The sequence below is a fragment of the Primulina tabacum genome, chromosome 4, assembly GCF_025594145.1.
Source record: "Primulina tabacum isolate GXHZ01 chromosome 4, ASM2559414v2, whole genome shotgun sequence".
NCBI lineage: Eukaryota > Viridiplantae > Streptophyta > Magnoliopsida > Lamiales > Gesneriaceae > Primulina > Primulina tabacum.
Window position 1 is genome coordinate 2,088,442 of NC_134553.1, and position 20,094 is coordinate 2,108,535.

The window sequence follows — 20,094 nt, forward strand, 5'->3', positions numbered from 1 at the left end:
TGTCGGTTTCTATATCTGAATCCGCTCCGCTCCCGGGTTCTTCCTCCCCGATCCATCTCCTGATTATCCCGCCTTTTCTCTCTAAAGAAACCCTAGCGCTCTACTCCGAAGGAGTGATATCCGATACGCTAAAAATGGCATTGAAAGTCACTTCCAGAGACATTCAAGAGATCGTCTCCAAGCTATCATCCGACAAGGCCAAAGCTCGAGAAGTAATCAAGAAGATAGATACTTGGTTTTTAACATGTTTCGGCTTATCCGGGAAAGATGTTCAAGTTTATTATATATTGATTATTTTGCACCTCTGTTACGCTTTTGTGTTCTGAGTAATCGCCATAAACTCGTAGGAATGTGTTCTGAACAGAATATATGGTTCATGTTATGCTTCGGATATTTTCGAGATAAGACTTTTACTGGCGTGTCTGTTTAGTTTCTTGGAGGGTAACGAGTTTGAGTTTCTTGTATATGCAATCATCTTTACATAATTTTCAATGATTTTGTTTAATAGGATCGAGCAATAAGTAGAATTCATACTTGTATAGTTTCACACAGTTCGTTTGTTTTGCTGAAACATTTCCGATTCATATTTCTTATCTTAGGATGGCATTGGGTCCTACTGTTTAACAGGCATTGAACAATTTGTAGAGCTAATTGCCATTCCTTTTGTATCTATTTAAAAATGAAGGAAACTTTTTTTCCTTTTCATTGTATTATTTAGTAAAGTTTGACGGGTACATGATGATAGTTTTTGATGTTTGTCATTACCTTGTTTTATTAATTTATTTTCCCCCTGAAATGGGCCAGTCGATAAACATAAAGATAATTTACTTTCTTTTATTTGATTTTAAATTATTCAAGCAGGGAGTCTCATTCACTAGATGTGTTATGAACTTCGAATCTTTGCGAGAATGATTGGAAATACTTATAATTGGCTTTTTCCGTAATTAAGTTTAGGGAATTTCATATCCGCCTCTTCAATTCTACAAGTGATTAATATTCTGAGATAATTTTTTCGTGGATAATATTTTGCTCATGTAGTGTATTAATGTTTTTTATCTTATGGTTTATGAATACAGGAAGGGGTTAAGTTGTTGAATACATGGTTAGAAACCGATAGATCCATTGGATTCTGTAGATATTTGTCTGATAAAACTTCGGTGCTTAAGCCTAACGAAGTTCCACATGGTAAGCATATATAACCATCTATGTTTAAGCACCTGAAAGATTTCGTTTTTTTATTGTTTTGGATGAATTGATGGTGTGCAGTTGCTTACTACTTTTTTGTGCAGCTGAGACTTGGCCTTTTCTTGTCAAAATTTTAATGCAATGTGCATCTTCTGAGATCTCATCCAGCAAGAAGAGATTACCAAAGTCAATTTTTGCGAAGACTCTACGGATTATTGTGCAACGAGCCCAGGATGATGGGTGTTCAGGTTAGTGTTTGAAGTTTTTGTTTCATATGGAACATGAAAGCAATCTGATAAAGTTGTGTTTGTTCGCAGAATTTCATGTGGTGAGTAGCTTAGATACCTTTTTAATTTGAATGAATTTTGATGTATGCAACTAGCTGTGACTTTATCTTAGAAAATTCTTCCAAGAGTGATAGTTGCTTGTCGGCCGGCTTTAACTTGTCGTAAAGGTCTCTTCTCATTTCATTGTGTCAATCATGTGTAAAAACATTATCCTCCTCACTTCGAAAGGTCTTGTGTTGAATTCCCACCAACGTTTTCATCACTTAAATTTAGTGAAAAAGAAGACAATCTACATGATGCTGAAGTGAAGGAGTCCTTTGCTTGTGTATCTAGTTATCAGTGTCTTTTTGAAATGTTGCACTAAAGGGGTTGACGCAGCCTTCAAATTTCTCCTTATCTTTCAGAAGAGGCCGCACATGGTTAAACTTAATTAATTTCTTATGAGTATTATATTGTATTAATAATTCTTTTGCTTGAATTTACTGTATAACTGACATGAAATATTTTAAATTTTTGATTAACAAATACTCAATCATATCTTGTTCCAATGCTCCACCTTATCAAGGTTTTTAATTTGTCAGATGCATCTTCTGAATTTACCAATTACATGGAATATAATCTGTCCAAAATTGATATTGGGATTGGTTTATACTTGTAGATTATAGTATGATTTTTAGAGATTTTGAGATAGAAATGATGCAGGTCTTTGTCTTATTTGTAAATCATAAAATGTATTTTGTGAATTCAAAGCTGTTGATTTATTTTGCAAAAAATGAATGAAAACACTGAAATGCTCGGAATGTCTCTCATGAACAAAACTGCCTGGAGGGGAGTATGTTATAAAAATCTAATGCTTGAAATGGACCATATGGATAGAGAGGAATAACAGAATTTTCAACGACAAAAATGCCAGCGCAATCGAATTATGGGAGATAATTAAGTTCAGAGTTGCTACTACAATGACAAGAATCAAAGGGCTTAATCATCTTTCAGTGTCAGATGTTGTTAGGGATTGGAAGTTTGTAATGGTTTGAAGATTACGTTTTGATCTTTTATCTTGCGGATCACTCACCCAGCTATAATTGTATTAAGAATCTTTCATTACATATAATATTATGTTTCCTATCAAAAAAAAAAAAAAAGATCTCTTGTGGATGACAACATAAGAATCTGATGGCTGAGATTGAATGAAATTCATTAATTGGCCTGTAGATCAGATCAGGTTTTTTATGAATAACAAGAGAAGCATCTGTTAAGTGAGATTGAATAAATTCATCAGATAATCAACATCGAATCCGAAATTTAAAGATAAAAAATGGTTATCCAGATTCTTGTTTAAGAGAGAATTATTAAGACTTGCGGATTGGCGAGGGGAACCACATGTTTCTGTATCAAAGAAATGTAGTTGTAGGTCATCAATGTAAGATTTATCATTGATGTAGTTTTTTCTGTTTCATTTGATTTCTTCTCTTTTTCAGGCAAAAAAAATCTTCTTCTACATGTGGCTAAATCACTTTTCAATCATGTGTGGGATGTCCTCAAAGATGTTCCAAGTTTCCAATCTGAGTATGGTGTTATCCTTCGCTATCTTTTGGAAGTTACATATTATCGGTTTCACATGCGGAAACGAGTTTACTCAAGTGAGTGTACCTCCAGTAACTTGGCTAATACACTATCTATACGACTGTGTGAATTTCATCTGCTTATCGGTTTTCAATATGGACAGATCTTGTACTTCTGTACATGGAAAAGGTGGAAACAAGCCTGAGCACAGAAAATTTTGGTCAAATAAACCCCAAAGAAGAGGTTTTCCGCTTCACCTTGACACTTCATTCACTTATTGAGAACCCTCCTGGAGATATTCCTGAAGATCTTCGAGATAACATTATTTCGGGTTTTATTGGAATTTTTTCTCATGTAAGGTAATGCATCGATATTTTTGTATTCCGGTTCCACCTTACACAGATTTCTTATAGTTATTCTATTGCAATAATCGTCAACTTATAATTTTGTTCTTTTTGCATGTTAGGGATGAGGGAAAAATTTCTCGCAAGCTTGTGGAGTGCATCAATACATATTTGTTAAAGGATGGACCAAATTTAGGTGGCAAATCCCTGGAAATTCATCAAGCAGTAAATCATTTCGTGTTTCGGTACTGGTTTGCTACTCATGATCGATGTCTAAAGGTGTCTTGAGCAGTGCTAAATTGATGGTTTTGATTTAAAGTTAAATGTCTGTAGTACTTCTAATTTGTCCTTCTTTAGTAGGATTCTCTTATTTGCTATGCAAAATTGCAAGTAAGTTTAACTAGAGGTGTGGATGACGGTTCTATTTTACTTGAACTTGTGGATGTGATGAGCAAGGAGCTTGATCAAATGAGTACTTCCAGCACCAATTCACCCTGGTTAGAATTATAACGTGCTTAATTTTTTGGTGGGTTTATGAAATGCTACTTCTCTGTTCTTGTTTGTGTTTTATTTATTTATTTATTATTATTATTTTGAGTGACTCAATTAGGGGTGAAAAATGTGGGATTATGACAAGCTCACAGTTCAAGCTGGCGGAGCTTGCTGCCCTTGTGTTTTGCCGGGTACTTATTGCAGCAACTTAATTGTTCTGCCTTTTAAAGTTGTTACTCCATTACATATTTGTGGTTGTGTGCTTACCAGACACGATATGGCTCTTTTGTATTTCATTGGGTTATGGGCTCGGTTTTATCTTTTGGTTGTTCTTTTCAACCTTATTTTATGTTCCAGTGTTGCTAAAATTGTAGCAGATTACTCTGTTAAATTTTATGGTCAAAGGTTACAAGGCAATGTTCACTTTCCAGGTGTGCGCTAATACATATAAAAGCCTAGTTACTGAAAAACGAGCCCGGAGGGAGCATGTGGTTGTCCTGATAAAAGAGAGAGTCATGGAGGGCAAATGGCCATGGTAGGTTTCAACAGAACTTGTTCTTTTGCGTAGATAAAAAATATAAACATCAAATATCTCAATACTTAACAGTATCCTTTGGGCTGGTGGATGGTGTGATATCATGTTTTTTGTTGTTCATGGATCACACATTCAATGGCAAATCCGACACAATATTTTTCAATAATTTCCAAATTTGTTTTTATGGTCAAAAGAATGAGAATCTATTGTTCACATTTGCATTCATGTTGCTACTTATTATCCACCATTTTGAGTTAAAACTAGCTAATATTCGTGGCAGGCATGCTGCACTTGTTTGTCTCATCCGCAATTATTCTACTCGCATCCGTAAAGATCACTTATTGTTTTGGTTTGACAGCATATCTGCAAACTTTGAAAGGTAAAATTCATTGATTTTATTGTCACTTGACTTTTACCTGTAGCTTTATTGACTGGTTTATATTTCATCCTCCGGTGACAAAATATTTGTGCTCCTGTAGTCTATTTGTCTCCTTCCTGTGTGCTGGAGATGCATTCACATTTTCTCGATATTTTAATTTGGTTAATATCTATACCTCTTCGTTGAGGGAAAGGAGAGCTTCTGTTGTCTGTTTTGCTTTTTGCCTTCATTTCAAACTTATTCTTTTGGTACCAGCAGGGAACTATTTTTTTTCTTGTTAGGGTCTTGCAGGGGCATAATTCTCTTATCTTTGTTGGTTTGGTCATGTGCTTTGTAGGTTCTCTTTTTCCTTTTGCTTTTCAGTACAAATGTTAATTCATCAGTTTGCTTACTCAAGGGATACCACCACCATTGAGACTTGTTTCTTATGTTTCTGTTTTTCATACTTCTGATATCACATTTGCCCTTTCTGGAGTCCACAGTCAAATTTTGATTTCCGGAATTCGCTTGTTCTCGATTGCAGAATTATTAACGCTGGAACTTTGGAGCATTCTTATGATGACCTGTTCTGGACGTTGCAGTAAGTTGTTCCTTTACACGCAAAAACTTCATTTCACTCTGTATAATTGAGCCTAAGAAAGCAACTGTAATAATTTGATGCTTAAACAAATACTATGATATCTTACTTTTTATGTGATATAACTTATTTCTTATGTGCAGAAATGCCTTCTAGTTTCTTTTTTTCTGAGAAGAAACAATATTATTTTAATAGAATATTTTAATTACAAAAAGGAGACCAGAGGTCATCGCATAACAAAGTAAGAACTGGAATCGTATTAACACAATATTAGACTCCAATCCCTAAACAAATCTGACAGCGAAAACATTTTAAACTCCACATTATTTGTAATATAGCATGGAGCCCTAAGTTTAATCTTGTCTCAGCACTCTTTGTTTTTCATTTTAACTTCTGACCAATTTTGTATCTCATCTGAATGAGTCTGCTTAAGATTCTTCTCACCAGTTTTTTATTTTATTTGAAGGAGTCTGCTTAGACTTTCTTTATTGATGCTTTTTGCTGCTCCAAATGAGAAATCATCGCAGAAGCTAGCTTTTCCCTTGAATGAGGTATATCACATTATACGTATGGAGGAAAATATATAGTTTTATTCAGTGTGTCCTCCTGGTTTCTTGAAATAATTTTGTTCCTTGGACCATCATTTCCTGAGTACTTGTCATTTAAAGTCTTATGCTAATTAAGAAGTATAGTTTTTAATGCAAGCTTTGGTTGTAGCATATGTGGGGAAGGATGAAGTCTAGGTTTCTTTGTTCACTTTTCTTTATCATGGCCAATAGCAATCATATTTTGTGGATGGACTGGATTGTTGCTCATCAATTATTGCGGACATCTTACCTTAGCTACTTTTCTCCCTTTACTTTCCCTATCTCTTATTCTTATTAATAATTTTTTTCTGGCTCTTTCTATCAACGTCCTTTTTGAAGAAAAATGGCTCTGATTAAATTTGTTTGGTTGGCGTCTGGGGCTTACTAAGGATAATGAAAATAAACTCCATGAACTTTCTGGACCATTATATGAGGTATCGCGTTTGTAGGATGTCTAACGCAGGGACCTGCTTGATATTCTTTTTTCTTTTAATCCTTGTGCATATTTTGGTTTTATTTTTGTAAAAATTCTCCAGGTTGGCAACGGTTGGCATGTGATATGGAACTGCCTTATGCGGAGTTTGCCAACGTTTTGCAATCTCACCTCAATTGTAAGCATCCATTTGTGTAAATTCCCATCAAGGCATGGTGTAGATAGATCTTTGAAATGCTTCCTTTCCTCTTTGGTGAATTGTTAAGTACAATTCATCTACTTTGCATTTCATATTGTAGGAAAAAGTAGGTACAGTTAGATTCCCTATCACAAAATCTCAATCTCATTCTAATAAATGTGTTTTTAATATGGCATTGATTATGCACTTAAGTTAGGAGAGAAAAAAAGCTACCCCACTTTTGTTATGGCTGACTCCTAAATTGAAGGTTAAGTATAGCTTAATGCTGTCTTAACACCAGTTTCTTCCTGTTTCCATTATTGTATAATGTTCTTCTATTTGTAATTATGATTGGATATTCAAGTATCTATACAATTCTGAAAGAAACTTTTCAAGCTCTAAATTCAGTATTACAGGGTTAGTTGTGCTCTCGTCTTTGCAGGTGGATGCTGCTTTTACGCTGCTTTGTAGCATAATGTTGAGCGTAAGATTATAGATAACAGTTTGTTTCTCTTATTTTGATTTGATTGTTTCTTTGCTAGTAAAATGCTTGCTTCTCCATGATTTCGGTATAATAATTTCTTTCCTTGGCATTTACCCAGGATACAAAAGATTCATATCTTGTTCCTCTCGAGATATGGGATCTTCGGCTATTTAAACGCACACTTTCAACGTGAGTGATTCACCTTTGCAAACTTTTTGTCGTTCATGTCGTTTTAGAGTATAAATCTTTCGTTGTATGACATTGTCGATCTCATCTTTACCCTAAAATCCACTGAATAGTTGTCTGATATTCTTTCTTTGTTCCGGAGAGATGCATGTTATATATATTTTTGTTCTTTTACTCTCTTGAATATGACCCGTGGTACTGTCGGACGGTTCGTTCAGCTTTTTTGGAAACCTGTAGCTACTTGTAATTTCTAGTTCAATTAATTTCTCTTGAGATGGTAAAGTCTTCGCTATTTGGGTCCAACGAAGAATATATGACCTAGATTGCCACTAAAATATGTCATGTAAAAAATGCTTTAGGGTCACCAGCCATGTTTCGGCAAAACTCCTCCGATGCCCAAGAGAAAATATGTAACGAGAGAATATTTGAATGCATAGTACTTGGTGTAAAATTGGCATACATTAGCATACCTTTTAAAGTTTGTGTACACTACCCACTATTTGTAACATTACCCACTATTTGTAGCTATAGAGGTATAATTGGTTGAGAAATAATAATTCACAAGGATTTGAAGTTCATCTCTATCCGGAAATATCGGGACAATCATTCAACGTGAAAAAGAGAACACGTTAAATCTAGAATTCCGATGTCAATATTTCTCGCCATTGGGACGAAACTACAAGTTAAAAGAATGTAGGAGTGGAGTCCAATGGAGAAACAACCCTAAAGCTCTGTTTATTAGATGCGTCAGACTCTCCAGTTTATAAAAAATGAATTATTCTAACATTGCATATATCATGTCAAGCCAAACGCGTATTTCATAATTCTGGACTTTATTTAATTCACCTTAATATATATCTTAAATGTGAACATTGGTTATATTATATCAGCACTAACCAAGTATTAATCATATGCTGTCTCTTAAGCGGAGTAAGAAGGACAACTTGGCAGACTAGTGTATTAAGTGCATACATCTTTCAAAATAAATTGCAACTCCTAATATCTTGTGTGACATGGAATTATAGAAGCCTTACTATCGTCCTTCCTATATGCTACTTTTTTAAATTTTCATTTTATTTTGCTTTTAATATTGCTAGGTAAATATTTTACGGAATAATCACCTTATATATCCATTTGATCTCCTCCGTGTGATGGTCTAATAATTCTGAACACCTTAAATAGTTAATTTGATTTCCATGATATCTTTGATGGAATTTGTTTGATCATATTTTCTCATATTTTTTACTATTGCCTTTTTTATTTTTTTCTTCATTAATATCTTGGGTAGAATTAGTTGGTGACAATTGTTGCTTACCTTAATCTAATCAAATTATTAGAGTTGTTGGTTCTTAGCAGACAACAATTGTTCTCAGTGGTGCTGTTTCAAAGATTAGAGTCTTTAATGTTTAAAACATCAGTTCTTTTTTTGTGTATTATCAAGCACTTAAATTCTATAATTAGTGAAGTGCAGTTTAGAGTAAACATTAGGACAGAATTGTTGGTCTTATATGAATGTTGCTTTTTTCCCACCCCCCCTCTGGCAGCAATGTAGTATTTGTTTGTTGACATTTAATTTACTATACATTCATAAGGATTTAAATTATGCAATTACCATCAACTGCATCCTTATGTACAATAGCAATTTTTATTTTATAATTACGAAACTTGTAATGTTTAGATTCCATTGTCGCCATTAGAATACCATGGTATGTGGAGTTACTTTATAGTATATTTGAGTGATAAACTAATAACGGTTTGGTTTTCACTTATGTTTTCAGAGGAATTGTTTCTCACTGACTTTTTTAAAATAAGAATGCAAACTGTGGGGTTGTAAAGAAGTAGAATTTTCTAGTCTTATCATGAGATGGCCGATGCACGAATGCAATTTAGTTGAATACTTCCTTTCTTCCGGGGTCAAGTTTTAGAATGCTTTTATGTGATCAGATATTCTTGTTATCATGCAAACTTTTGTTTTAAGGGGAAAATTCTAGTTAAGTGCAGTTTTGGTGGCTTGAAATTGTTGTGTATGGATCCCCTACAGAAGATTTGTGTTTGAGATTAGTTTTCCACCATATTTTATTGGTATGCCGTGTGTAATTATGTCAAAGTAACTTGCTGTATGTTCTCTCAGAATATGAATCTTTGATTCAGAGTTCAGAATGCAAGAGTATACTTTTCCTTTAGCTTCCATAATTCTTTTCCGATGATTCTATCCAGTGTCCTGATGTTGGGAAATATATTTCAGGTCTGTTTTGTGCTTCATCTCATGCTACTTCTCCAGGAGAACCTCGCTGGTAAGAACCCATTATACTTCTCATTTTTGTATTCATATAATAACTGCAAGAGTTCTTTTCAAACGTGTGTATTTGATATTTCTCTCTTAGTTTCTTCTCTTATATCCAACCCGAAACATAACAACTCTGCTGTGTAGAAACATATATGAGAGTCTTTTCACATCAACAACTCAAAACGGAATGACTCAACTGTGTGGAAACATGGCTAATAAAGTTCACGTTGTATCTTTCTTTTGATTTCTTTTGTTATTTCAAAGCTGTTATGGTGGTTGGAAAATATCTAAAAGGTGCTCACTTTACTGTTGATATAGTCAAGAGTATGATGACCATGAGAAGCATACAGGTAGGCATCTTGTTGCGGTTCAAAATTTGTAGTTTTGGAAGTTGGAATTTCTTACTCTAATATTATGGCCATGTTTATAGACTTGATAATAATTGATTGGTGCTTTAATAATTTCCACAAAGTAGGTGGAAAGGAAATGTTGCCATCCCATTATCATAAACTGCAAATAAATGGTGTAATTGATTTTTGCGTCATTCCCTGAGATGCAAAGCTTGTTATTTTGTGCTTGTTTCCCGTTGCCATATGTCATACTGGATGACTCTGTTAATTATTCTTCCTCATGTATCTAAGCCTGCAAATTTGTGAGTTGGAATGAAATTCTTGGGATCCAAAAAAGATTTTCCTTCATCTTAACAGCTTTTCTTTATTTTAGCTTTTGAATTCAATTTGAATGGATTACATTTTAAAAGGGTGTTTTCACGTGTTTTTATTTATTGGGAGGATTCAGATTGTATCTTAAAAGTATTCGTTTTCTTGCTGCAGGGTGATCTGCAAGATTTTTTGTATCTTAGGCAGAATGTGTTACCAGCTGTTTTAGCTATACTTAACTTGAAGGTACATTCCAAACTAGGTGCAGTGGCTTTCATATTTTGAAGTGATTGGATGAGATTGATCATAACTTTTAATAACCAGGGAATTTTTTTACAATCTTCAAATGATTCTCTGTGGAAATTCCAGTCTATCTGCATAAGAAATGAATCCCATCAACGTCTGATTGAGAGGCAATATATGATGAACATATTCAATTCTGTCCATCAATTTTCTAATCCCTAGTACTACATCTTTTTTTGTATCTCTTTACTTCTTTGCTTTTCTTTTATACATGTATAGGTGGTGCAGGATGTTGACATTATTTAGAATATTTGATTGACCTCCTAATTACATAGGAATTCACAACACTGAATGAGCGGTTCGTTGTGCTGCTGCCGGCAGCTGCATATGCCCTTTCTACTGGTTGTACCCCTCTTCTTTATGAGGCTTCAGGACTTCTGCCATTGCTCTATGCTACTGAGCCTGTGGAGGAATTGGCCAAGGTATTATTCTTGCAAATCCATCCTTATAAACCTTTTGATATCACGTATAATGGCTTATCTTAAAAATTTGTATTGATGTCTGGTAGATAGAGGAAAGTCCAAGTGATTTTTTGGAATGCTCAGTTGAAGTTCTTGCGAAGATTGATATTGATTCTGGTCCAAAGGTGTTACATAATTCTATTTTTGCTACTTTTGAAATTTTAATAACCGATGGATTTTCACAGTCAGTTTTGATCAATTTTTAGGTCAATTTGTCCAATTACTGCCAAAATGTACGATTGCCACTGAATCTAAGAGATCAGCTGCATCGTGAAATGGAAAATCACGTTCTTGAATGCATAAAGGAAGTAGAAATTGACAAAATGCTGCTCTCAGAAGTTATCTACACATGCGCTCTCTTAGCTAATTTCATGTTCTGCTCGTATTCAACAAGGTCAATCTTCACTTTCATTGATCCTTCCCATTCTCCGTTGCGGCAATAGTCCTTTTATATGTCCCATGACTTCACTTAAAAGCTTTTGAACTGTGTTGTATGCTCCTCTGTAAACTTTTAATATGCTCCAAGTAATTGGGGCTTGAGACAAACCTGCACATGACCCATCACACTCTTGTTCTGGTTGGATTAGAAGGTCCATATTTTCTCAATCACTTGATTGGGGATGCCAATTCTATTCATTCCATTATTCTTTTTGCTTTCGCTAACAATTTATAGGCTTTTTGTTTCAATATGATCTTAGTCATTTGTTTCGTCAAATATAATGTTTTTGTGATAAATTTACTTGACATGTTTCTCTTTAGCAGTAGTTTGCATATTTTATTATTTCCTTCATTTTTCTCAAACAACTATAAATTTTTATGGACATGGTTTTTAATATTCTGTTGTATTCTCACAGTGTCACAATTTTTCTTTCACTCTCAGGATCAGAGAAATTCCCCCTTTCTTTTATAAACTGGGTGAATCGTTGTTAGGATATCTAAATCATGCCATTTCAATTGTGGAGAAATATTACAATGATGGTTTGTCTGGATGTTTGGAGTGGAACTCCATAATTAATAACATTGACTCGACCGCGACTTCTTTTAAAAGTTTCACTAGCTCGCCTTTACTTAGCAATTGCCAAGAGAAAAATATTGCAAGTTCTGGATTTTATTTTGGAATTGTTCAATCTTCTGAGAGGCTTCTGAAAGCCCTTGCAAAACTGTATGAAGGATGTTCAGAGTGTAGAAGGAATTCTCAAGCAAAGCCAGACTTCCCCGACTTATCAGACGCCCACTCCATTCATGATCTTTTGCCGCTAAATAACAGAAAAAAACTGATTTTGGATGTGGAGTTGGATATGAACGGTGGGTCTATTGATGTAGATAGGTTAGGTATTGACGGTAGTCAGACAACTGGGTCTTCCATTTCTTTAGTGAATCAGAAATTGAATTTCCTGGCAATCATTTCAAGTTTTTTCCCAATTCTATCATTTTCAACGTGGGAAATCATGTTCAATCTTAAGGAAAAAGAGAACGACCCACAGGTATCTTAGTCTCATACCTTTACGTTCCATGTTTTTCTTGGCATTTGTTTTATAGCTATCACGCACACAAGTAATTTATTTCTGTTTCACATTTGAGTAGGTTTTAGAAAACTTTCTATGCATTCTCAGCCGGCATCCTCACTGGTCTTCCTGCAGACACATATTGGATTTGGTATTGTGCTCTTTTTGTCGTCTCTGTCATTTCAATGCAAGCAATTTGGTGACATCATTTGATTATTCTAAAACTACACGGTCTCCATTTGGTTTCCCCTCTGCAGGTTACGTCTATGACTGATGTAGTAAATTCATATGAAAATCTTAAATTCCCGTGTTCCTGTATACTGGATGGCATCTGTTGTTTGGTGGCAAGCCTGTTGCAGTCAAATGGAGTTGGAACTCAAAATACTGTTGCATCTTCCTCTACGAAAAGAGAGTCCGAAGAGGTGTGATATTTGTGATATGTCTCTAAGCTTGCTTGGAATGTTTTAGTGGTAAAGTATTGATGGCAAGTGGGATGTGAGTTTGAGTTGTTAGTGTCAATATTTTTGTTTCTTACTTGATTTTGCTGACTTTATACATGTCATTTTTAGCTTTTGTCATAACAATCTTAAGGAATGCAATTGTAAGTTATGTTTAATTTGTACAAATTATCCAGTGTTAAAATAAAAGTTGAAGTAAAAAAGATACGATTGAAGCATAGTTAACTAGAAGTTAGGTCGCGAGAAATTAGGTTTTGGATAACGAGGACAAACCATGTGAAGAAATTTAGTGTGCGGAATTACTTGTGAAATAGTCATCATATTTAAAGCTTTCTCATGGTAACACTTGTCAGAAAAATTGTTTCCTTTTTCTAAATTAGCCTATTGACTTTCAGTGCTTGACTTCTCTCGGAGATTTGGTGACTAAAGTCTTTGATAATAGTCTCTTCGACTGGTATGATCGTGCGAAGCTTGTTAACTGCATATGCAATTTTGTATTACTCAGACCACAACTTGCTCAGGTGATTAATCTTTATCCCTATCATGATTTTTATTTGAGAAAATGTGAAGCTGGTTTATTTATCTTGATTTTCTTTCTCAGTAATTAATCTTTAGTCCCTCACTTAGGTTGTCATCCTTTTATTCATTCTTATACAGTTAGTGATCGACAAGCTATTTATGCTGCTCCGAGATCCTGATTATCGAGTTAGGCTTTGCCTAGCTCGTCGGATTGGTGTCCTTTTCCAGACATGGGATGGTCACTCTGAACTCTTCCAAGATGTTTGGTAATTGGCTTGAGATAGACATGTTTCCAGTAGCTATGATAATTTATCAAATTTATTGCAGCTTAAGTGTTATTCTAAATGGCCATTGACATGGGTCAGGTTACATTTATGATCTTGTTTGTCTAACCACACTTTCTAATACTTGCTCTACTGATAAGTTTCTTGATGCCTTGCACATTTTAAGGTTGGACATACCATACTATATTTTATCCGTGGGCTAATGTTTTAGGCTTTTCTCCATTTTGTACAAGTCTAAAGTAGCTTTGTGTGGTTTAATTAGTGTATCAATTCATTTAGGATTAGCTCATATACAATGTGGTTTCTGATATGATTACACTTCCTTTTGCTTCTAAAATAACATCGTTCTGGAAAATGTCACTGCAGTTCAAATTTTGGAAGGAAATTGGTTACTTCCTCTGGGGAGAAAATAGTTCGAGCACAGGAAGTTTTGTCTGCTGGTCCTCAACCTCGTCCGATTATGGAAACAATTGTCATAACTCTTATGCATCTTGTACTGCATAGCGAAAAAATAGAGTTAGAGGTACCAAAATTATTTAGTTCTCGCGAACACTATTCCCACGAATTGTCATAACTCTTATGCATCTTGTATTGCCAACTCAAAATTTTCAAACTATTGCCAATTCAAAATTTATTCAATGAATTGTCGATAAATTACTTTTAGCCTTCTGATTTCTGAATTTTACGTACAGGCAGTTTTTATGATATCTGTTGTTGCTGCTATTGATCCCTCCCAAAGGTAAGAGTGGAAAAGTAAAGTAGCCACATCTTTATGTTGCATTTGGCCTCGGCTTAATTTTCCAAATATCCATCTTTATTCAGAGAACTAGTCAGTGCTGTGCTTGACAGTTTATCTAAGGAAGCATGCTATACAAACAGGACAAAGGTGATAAATACATTTTTGGTTGATTAATTTAATTACATGATACCAACTTTACAAATTATTTTGTGCTTTCAACATTTGTGAAGTTCTTGGAGGAGCTTATGGGGCCAATTCTTTTTAATTGGGTTGCTTGTGGTGTAAGCTTAGTTGCACTTGTTGAGGTAATGTCATATTTTGCATTCGAGGTGTTTAGCATGTAAATAGAAAACTAGACAGTTAATCTCATTGGATTTGCAGGCAAGAGACATTTTTACGTCGAATTTGGAACCTATGAACTTCATAAAATATTGTTGTCCGTGGCTGCTTCCGGCTTTGATCTTGCAGGAAGATGCTAACAGCTTAAAATGGGTTGCTAAGGTAGCTAGCCTTGCATTCATTTCCTCTAAGAATGTTGTAGCTTCATTTAACTTTTTGAACATTAATATTATTTTTAGATTTGTATTAAATCTTTGTCCAAGTTATTTTGGTTTAGATGTCTTCTATGTTTTCTTAATGTGGTGAGGTGTTTGATCTAATTAATGTTAAAAATGATAGTACCTTGAGTCAACGATTTTAGCATAGGGTAGTTGTATGTCGTGTTGACTCGATGTGGATTGATCTTTGCAAATTGATAATACCCATGTCAGGATCATAAGATGACATTTTTGCTATTGAATATCTTGAACTATATATGCTGGTTTTTATTATTGTTCTTTTTCCCAGGTTGCTTGCCAGACTTGTGCAGCTTTAGTTAAGAGACACTTTGTGCATATCTTTTCTGTCTGTATGGCAATGCATTGCAGTAAGAAAGCTGGGTGGGAGAGGGGATCAAGAGTGCTGGAAACTTCTATTTTACTTATCGTGAATATCTCTGAACATGAAAGGGATGAACTCATTAAGAAGCAAATGGTACTTTCACTTACTGCCTACAACTTTAGTTTTAACTTTTAACATCTCATGTTGAAAATCAGCTGCACTCTATTTGATACTTTTTGCATGAAGTTAATGTTGTAATTGTGTTTCTTTGAAATATTTTTCTTTTATGCTAAATTGTGATAAAAATGAACTAATCTGAATAAAACCTTTGTCTCTTACACGTATGTATCAAGTTTCAGTCTCAAAAAGCAATTTTAATTCTAATTTATGAAAGCGTTTTGTAAATCAATGATATAATTTACATTCAATTAAAAAGTTCATTTTTTATGCTTGACCCGCTAAAAATTGGAGTTTTTTTGAAACCTAGTTTGAGCTGTATGCGATGTTTCTCAGCATAAGTGGATAATTCACACCTTGAACTAGAAAGAACAGGATGATTTTTGAAGATTTAGAATTCTTTGGAAAGAATGTCGGGACAATATGGTTTCAAGTTGGATATCTAAGAATGTGGAGGTTAAATTTTTATCGGTCTCAAGCTTGTATAAGAATTGAAGTCTAGTATTACGTTGACTCGTAGTGCGAGTCTTACCTTACTATGCGTGGACCTTTGGTCTGCTTTTTGTAATTAATATCTTTTGATAATATAATATCGTTTTTTTTAAAAAAACTAGTGCGAATAGAAATAAATGTCTTCTTTGTTACTTGGAAAACATGATCAAATTCAGATTGTAACTTTCTCAGCCCATCCAAGTAATAGGTGCATTTTCTCTCCTTGTTAGTATGAATCTCAATCTTTGTAGGATTGTCTTCAAGCAGAGTGAGTGGAAATGCCTTTGAACATTTAAGGTGTTTAGGCAATCTCTCTAAAAAGACTATTAGAAAAACAAGGTGCAAGCAAGATGGATGAAATGGATAGTCTAAGAGTAAATATGATGTTCCACCGCTTGAGATGGACATAGGAGCCGAGCCCTATGAACAGTTGGGGACAATAGTGTGTTATGTGTTGTGGGTCTGCTAGCTATAAGATTAGTCTCCCTGAATAAATAACCAGGAGACCGAAATTACCTTCTTGAGGAGATAACAAGAAACCTGAGACATAAATCATTAAGAGAAATATGAGTTTATTTCTTGTTTCCTTTTCAGCTCGTTTCGGTTTGTATTGATATGTATAGCCATCTTTCTCCCAGAAAATATTGATCGAGTATTTAGGGCTATTACAGTTGGTGCAAAGACAAGTATTGGCCCTGTATTATTTTTATGGATAGCCATTGCAGAGGCTTTAGAATGATCATTTAGTCTAATATTAACACCTTTGTGCTTCTCGATTGGGCTGCGAATAAGCTTCCTCTAGATTTGTCAAGGAGAGGAAGCCAAAACCCTGGTTACTAACTCGATGTAGATTGTGATTAAGACCAAAAAAAATATATAGATCCGATACTTAGCGGTACATTTCCTTAGTTTCTCAATATCCTATGGACATTGCATATCATTTAGCCTACAGTAATCAAGTTGCAAGAATTTTGAGTCCAACTCACTACATTACTCCACAAGAGGGCGATCTCTTTGGTGTGGTTGGAATGTTTGCTTCATTGGCTTTTGGACTTGAGAAGAATTTGACACATCCAGATAGTTCTTGATTCTATTCCAAACTTCTTTAGCCGCCACACTACGCAAATAGGCCACCAGCCTTCTATCATGGAATTGATGAGCAAAGACTTGACCTTAGCATCTTTAGCCTCCCATTCCTCATAGCTTGGGCCGATCTATGCGATGCAACCTTCATCATTGTGATGCATCCCAATTTCTTCTGCCTGAAATATGCATCTCTATAAGTTGAGACCAAATACGATAATTAGCATTATCCCACTTGATCAAATTTGTCGGAAACAGAAGAATTTTTCAAGAACGGGAAGACAGCACGGAAGAATGTTGGGAGAAAATCAAGTTCACAATAGCAAACTGGATTGGAGCGGATAAAGAGTTTCAGGGCTTATCTATATTTGATCTTCTATTAGATTGGTCTTATGTGTATTGTTAAATGAATGATTTTCTATTTCATGGCAGTGGACCACTAGTCCACTTTTTGTAATGTAAACAATCATATATTAATAATATTATTATGTTTCTTATAAAAAAAAAAAAAATTGTCGGAAACAAAATTTCATGAACAGTTGCTATGAATTTTTGCCATTAAGAGTGTTCACATTTGCTTTTCCAGACATGATGTAAGAACTAGATGAAAGATTAAGAAAAACATGGCTCTAATTCAGCCGAAAAGAAAGAACGATTGCGGTTTCTACTCTCTATACCAATACAAATTGATAAATGGTTGAATGATCTTCATATATACTAGGGAAACCTATACACAATATACATAACCTATTCTATAATAGTAAACTATACAATCAATAGGAATCATTCATGCAATTAATATTTTGATTGTCAGACATCAAAGCCTATCTAAAAAGAAAATTTATCGATACAAAATATCGGACGGCTCATTTTCTGATTCTAATACATCAAATTCTATTTAAAATGAAAATATGATAATGCAAAACATTGTGCGAGCTATATACGCTTACTGGTTTGTTGTTATGTTCTTCACTTTGTATGCAGGTTTCTATTGTTAACCATACATTATCTCTAGCTTCCAGCTCCTCTGACTGTCCACTTCCGTTCTTTTCTAAAGATACAATTGCATGTACAATTCAAACTATTGTGGATGGCTTCTTGGATAGGTTCCATACCTTCTGTTAGTTGTCTATATTTTTTTCCATGTTTCTTCTAAAAGTTTGAGTGTTCTATTATTGATTGCTTTATTCTTGCAGTGAGGAGCACTCTAAAAGTTTCGAACTTGTTGACAAGATTAACATCTTCAGACCGGACAGAGTATTTATGGTGATTCTTCAAAACTTATATTTCAAGCTGTTTTTTCATTATTATATTATCCTTTCCAATAATTTTGTCTTGTGTATTTATTGTTGAATGCATATTTTTAAAATAAATGACACCTTATTTTGTAGTTTATAGTTGATCTACATTACAAGATCGCTGCTGCGGCTCATCATTGGCATAAATGCAACCATTTGGCCGGCATTGAGGTGCTCGTCAATTTGCTTGGGCATAGAGCTGTAATTCCTAGTACTTTTAAGTGAGTATTGCTCACACATCTTACACCCATGACTCGGTGATATAAATATTAGGAATTACTCTACTCCATTATTTTGCTGTTTGGGAGGCATATAAATATGTTACATTTTTATCGAAATTTTTTGTTTATGTTAGTCGTATTATACCATGATATGTTTGTCGACACAAAGAACATTTTATCATATTTTTCTGAATACAATTTTAAGATTAATGAAGTCTTAATGGTCGTTTATAACTTAGCTCTGTTGATTGCTATTTTCAGTGTGTTATATGGTCTTAAGTATGATATTCTTCACTTGTAAAAGAGTTGTTTTATATATTTGGAGGAGTTTCTTTAGAATAGAGTGAGAGGGTACAATTGACTTTAATTTGGATCCTAGTTGAACTCTCAAGGGGCTTCTTATATCATGTGATCTTGCAATGGTTGGTGTTAATTTTCTGTTACTTTTCTGAACAGTTACCTTCTCAATTTGATTGGTCAATTCATTGGTTGCGACTGTTTACTTGATCAATGTTGTTGTATAATTTCTACACTGCTCAATATATCAAGAGATTACCCATCAGGGGAGACTATCAGAGTGCTTGGTGAACAGCTTCAGGCAACAACATATTTTAATCTCTTTTGTTCATTTAATGTTTTGTATTTATGCTGATAATGTTTTATGATATATGCTGACTTAGTTGTTTCACTTGATAGTTTTTAGTGTCAGAGTTGGTCGCATGTTGCGTCCCTTGTGGATCTAATAAGAAGCTATCCGTAACTACATCATCCCGAGCTGTATTACTTCTCCAACAACTTACCATTGGTGCTGATTCATCTATGGTTGAATACATAAAAGTATGATCTATGTATCCTTGATTGAAATGATAGATTTCAGAATATACTCGTAAAATTTTAATGCTGTAAACTATTTCTTTTACCACAATCACTTTCACAGCTTTTAATTGTAATTGCTCATTATTGTTGGTCAATATCTTCAATCAGGAACTAGTGGCATTCCCTGAATTCGATATATTTAATGAAATACGAGACTTCCACCAGAAAATACGTCAAACCTACTCACCGAGGGTTCACTTACTGAATGTAAGCAAGCGCTACCTGCCTCATGTTTATTGCCACTGGACCATTATGTTCAAGCCGTTTGTGTTCTTCATTCATAGCTTACTTTGTTATAAGAGTGTTTTTAATCTTTACAGTTTGTAAAGAGGCCTCACTATGTCCCTCCAAGATTACTTCTTTGCAGGTATGTCCTTTACTCTCCCTGTTCACATTTTTTTGTTTCATAATATTCTACTGCTGAAACAGTATGGTGAAATATGGTATAAACACATCATCTTATTTTGTTCTGTAAATGTAATATTTCTTTGGCTTAAACAATTTAGTGAAGAGTATAATTGACACTACTTCTTAGTCACAGTGAGCGCAGTTGGTTTGTTTCCTTAATTACATGTTTAAGATTTTCTAAAGTGCTAGCATCGTTCTTTTGCTCTATTAGAGGA

At 34.4% G+C, this 20,094-nt stretch overlaps 1 protein-coding gene across 6 annotated transcripts in view; it reads left to right on the plus strand.

Moving 5' to 3' along the window:
* The window catches only part of LOC142542314 (serine/threonine-protein kinase ATM), a 57,932-nt gene continuing 37,838 nt past the window's right edge, over positions 1-20,094 (plus strand). For 2 of the 6 annotated variants that reach the window (XM_075648897.1, XM_075648898.1), the window contains exons 1-33: positions 1-212; positions 1,077-1,185; positions 1,290-1,433; positions 2,951-3,112; positions 3,199-3,394; positions 3,502-3,658; positions 3,740-3,876; positions 3,990-4,062; positions 4,303-4,406; positions 4,687-4,785; positions 5,309-5,365; positions 5,829-5,913; positions 6,339-6,383; positions 6,486-6,560; positions 7,003-7,044; positions 7,163-7,233; positions 9,448-9,524; positions 9,782-9,867; positions 10,351-10,422; positions 10,755-10,901; positions 10,988-11,065; positions 11,147-11,334; positions 11,821-12,424; positions 12,525-12,596; positions 12,703-12,867; positions 13,299-13,424; positions 13,561-13,688; positions 14,073-14,229; positions 14,399-14,445; positions 14,529-14,592; positions 14,676-14,750; positions 14,827-14,946; positions 15,292-15,477. In XM_075648897.1, coding sequence (XP_075505012.1) covers positions 135-212; positions 1,077-1,185; positions 1,290-1,433; positions 2,951-3,112; positions 3,199-3,394; positions 3,502-3,658; positions 3,740-3,876; positions 3,990-4,062; positions 4,303-4,406; positions 4,687-4,785; positions 5,309-5,365; positions 5,829-5,913; positions 6,339-6,383; positions 6,486-6,560; positions 7,003-7,044; positions 7,163-7,233; positions 9,448-9,524; positions 9,782-9,867; positions 10,351-10,422; positions 10,755-10,901; positions 10,988-11,065; positions 11,147-11,334; positions 11,821-12,424; positions 12,525-12,596; positions 12,703-12,867; positions 13,299-13,424; positions 13,561-13,688; positions 14,073-14,229; positions 14,399-14,445; positions 14,529-14,592; positions 14,676-14,750; positions 14,827-14,946; positions 15,292-15,477 — 4,026 coding nt within the window. In that variant the 5' untranslated portion in view covers positions 1-134. Of the gene's footprint in view, positions 213-1,076; positions 1,186-1,289; positions 1,434-2,950; positions 3,113-3,198; positions 3,395-3,501; positions 3,659-3,739; positions 3,877-3,989; positions 4,063-4,302; positions 4,407-4,686; positions 4,786-5,308; positions 5,366-5,828; positions 5,914-6,338; positions 6,384-6,485; positions 6,561-7,002; positions 7,045-7,162; positions 7,234-9,447; positions 9,525-9,781; positions 9,868-10,350; positions 10,423-10,754; positions 10,902-10,987; positions 11,066-11,146; positions 11,335-11,820; positions 12,425-12,524; positions 12,597-12,702; positions 12,868-13,298; positions 13,425-13,560; positions 13,689-14,072; positions 14,230-14,398; positions 14,446-14,528; positions 14,593-14,675; positions 14,751-14,826; positions 14,947-15,291; positions 15,478-18,060; positions 18,183-18,272; positions 18,343-18,467; positions 18,596-19,051; positions 19,194-19,291; positions 19,433-19,579; positions 19,679-19,791; positions 19,839-20,094 lie in introns of all 6 variants that reach the window. The other 4 variants (XM_075648893.1, XM_075648894.1, XM_075648895.1 and 1 more) reach the window with 4 other exon arrangements.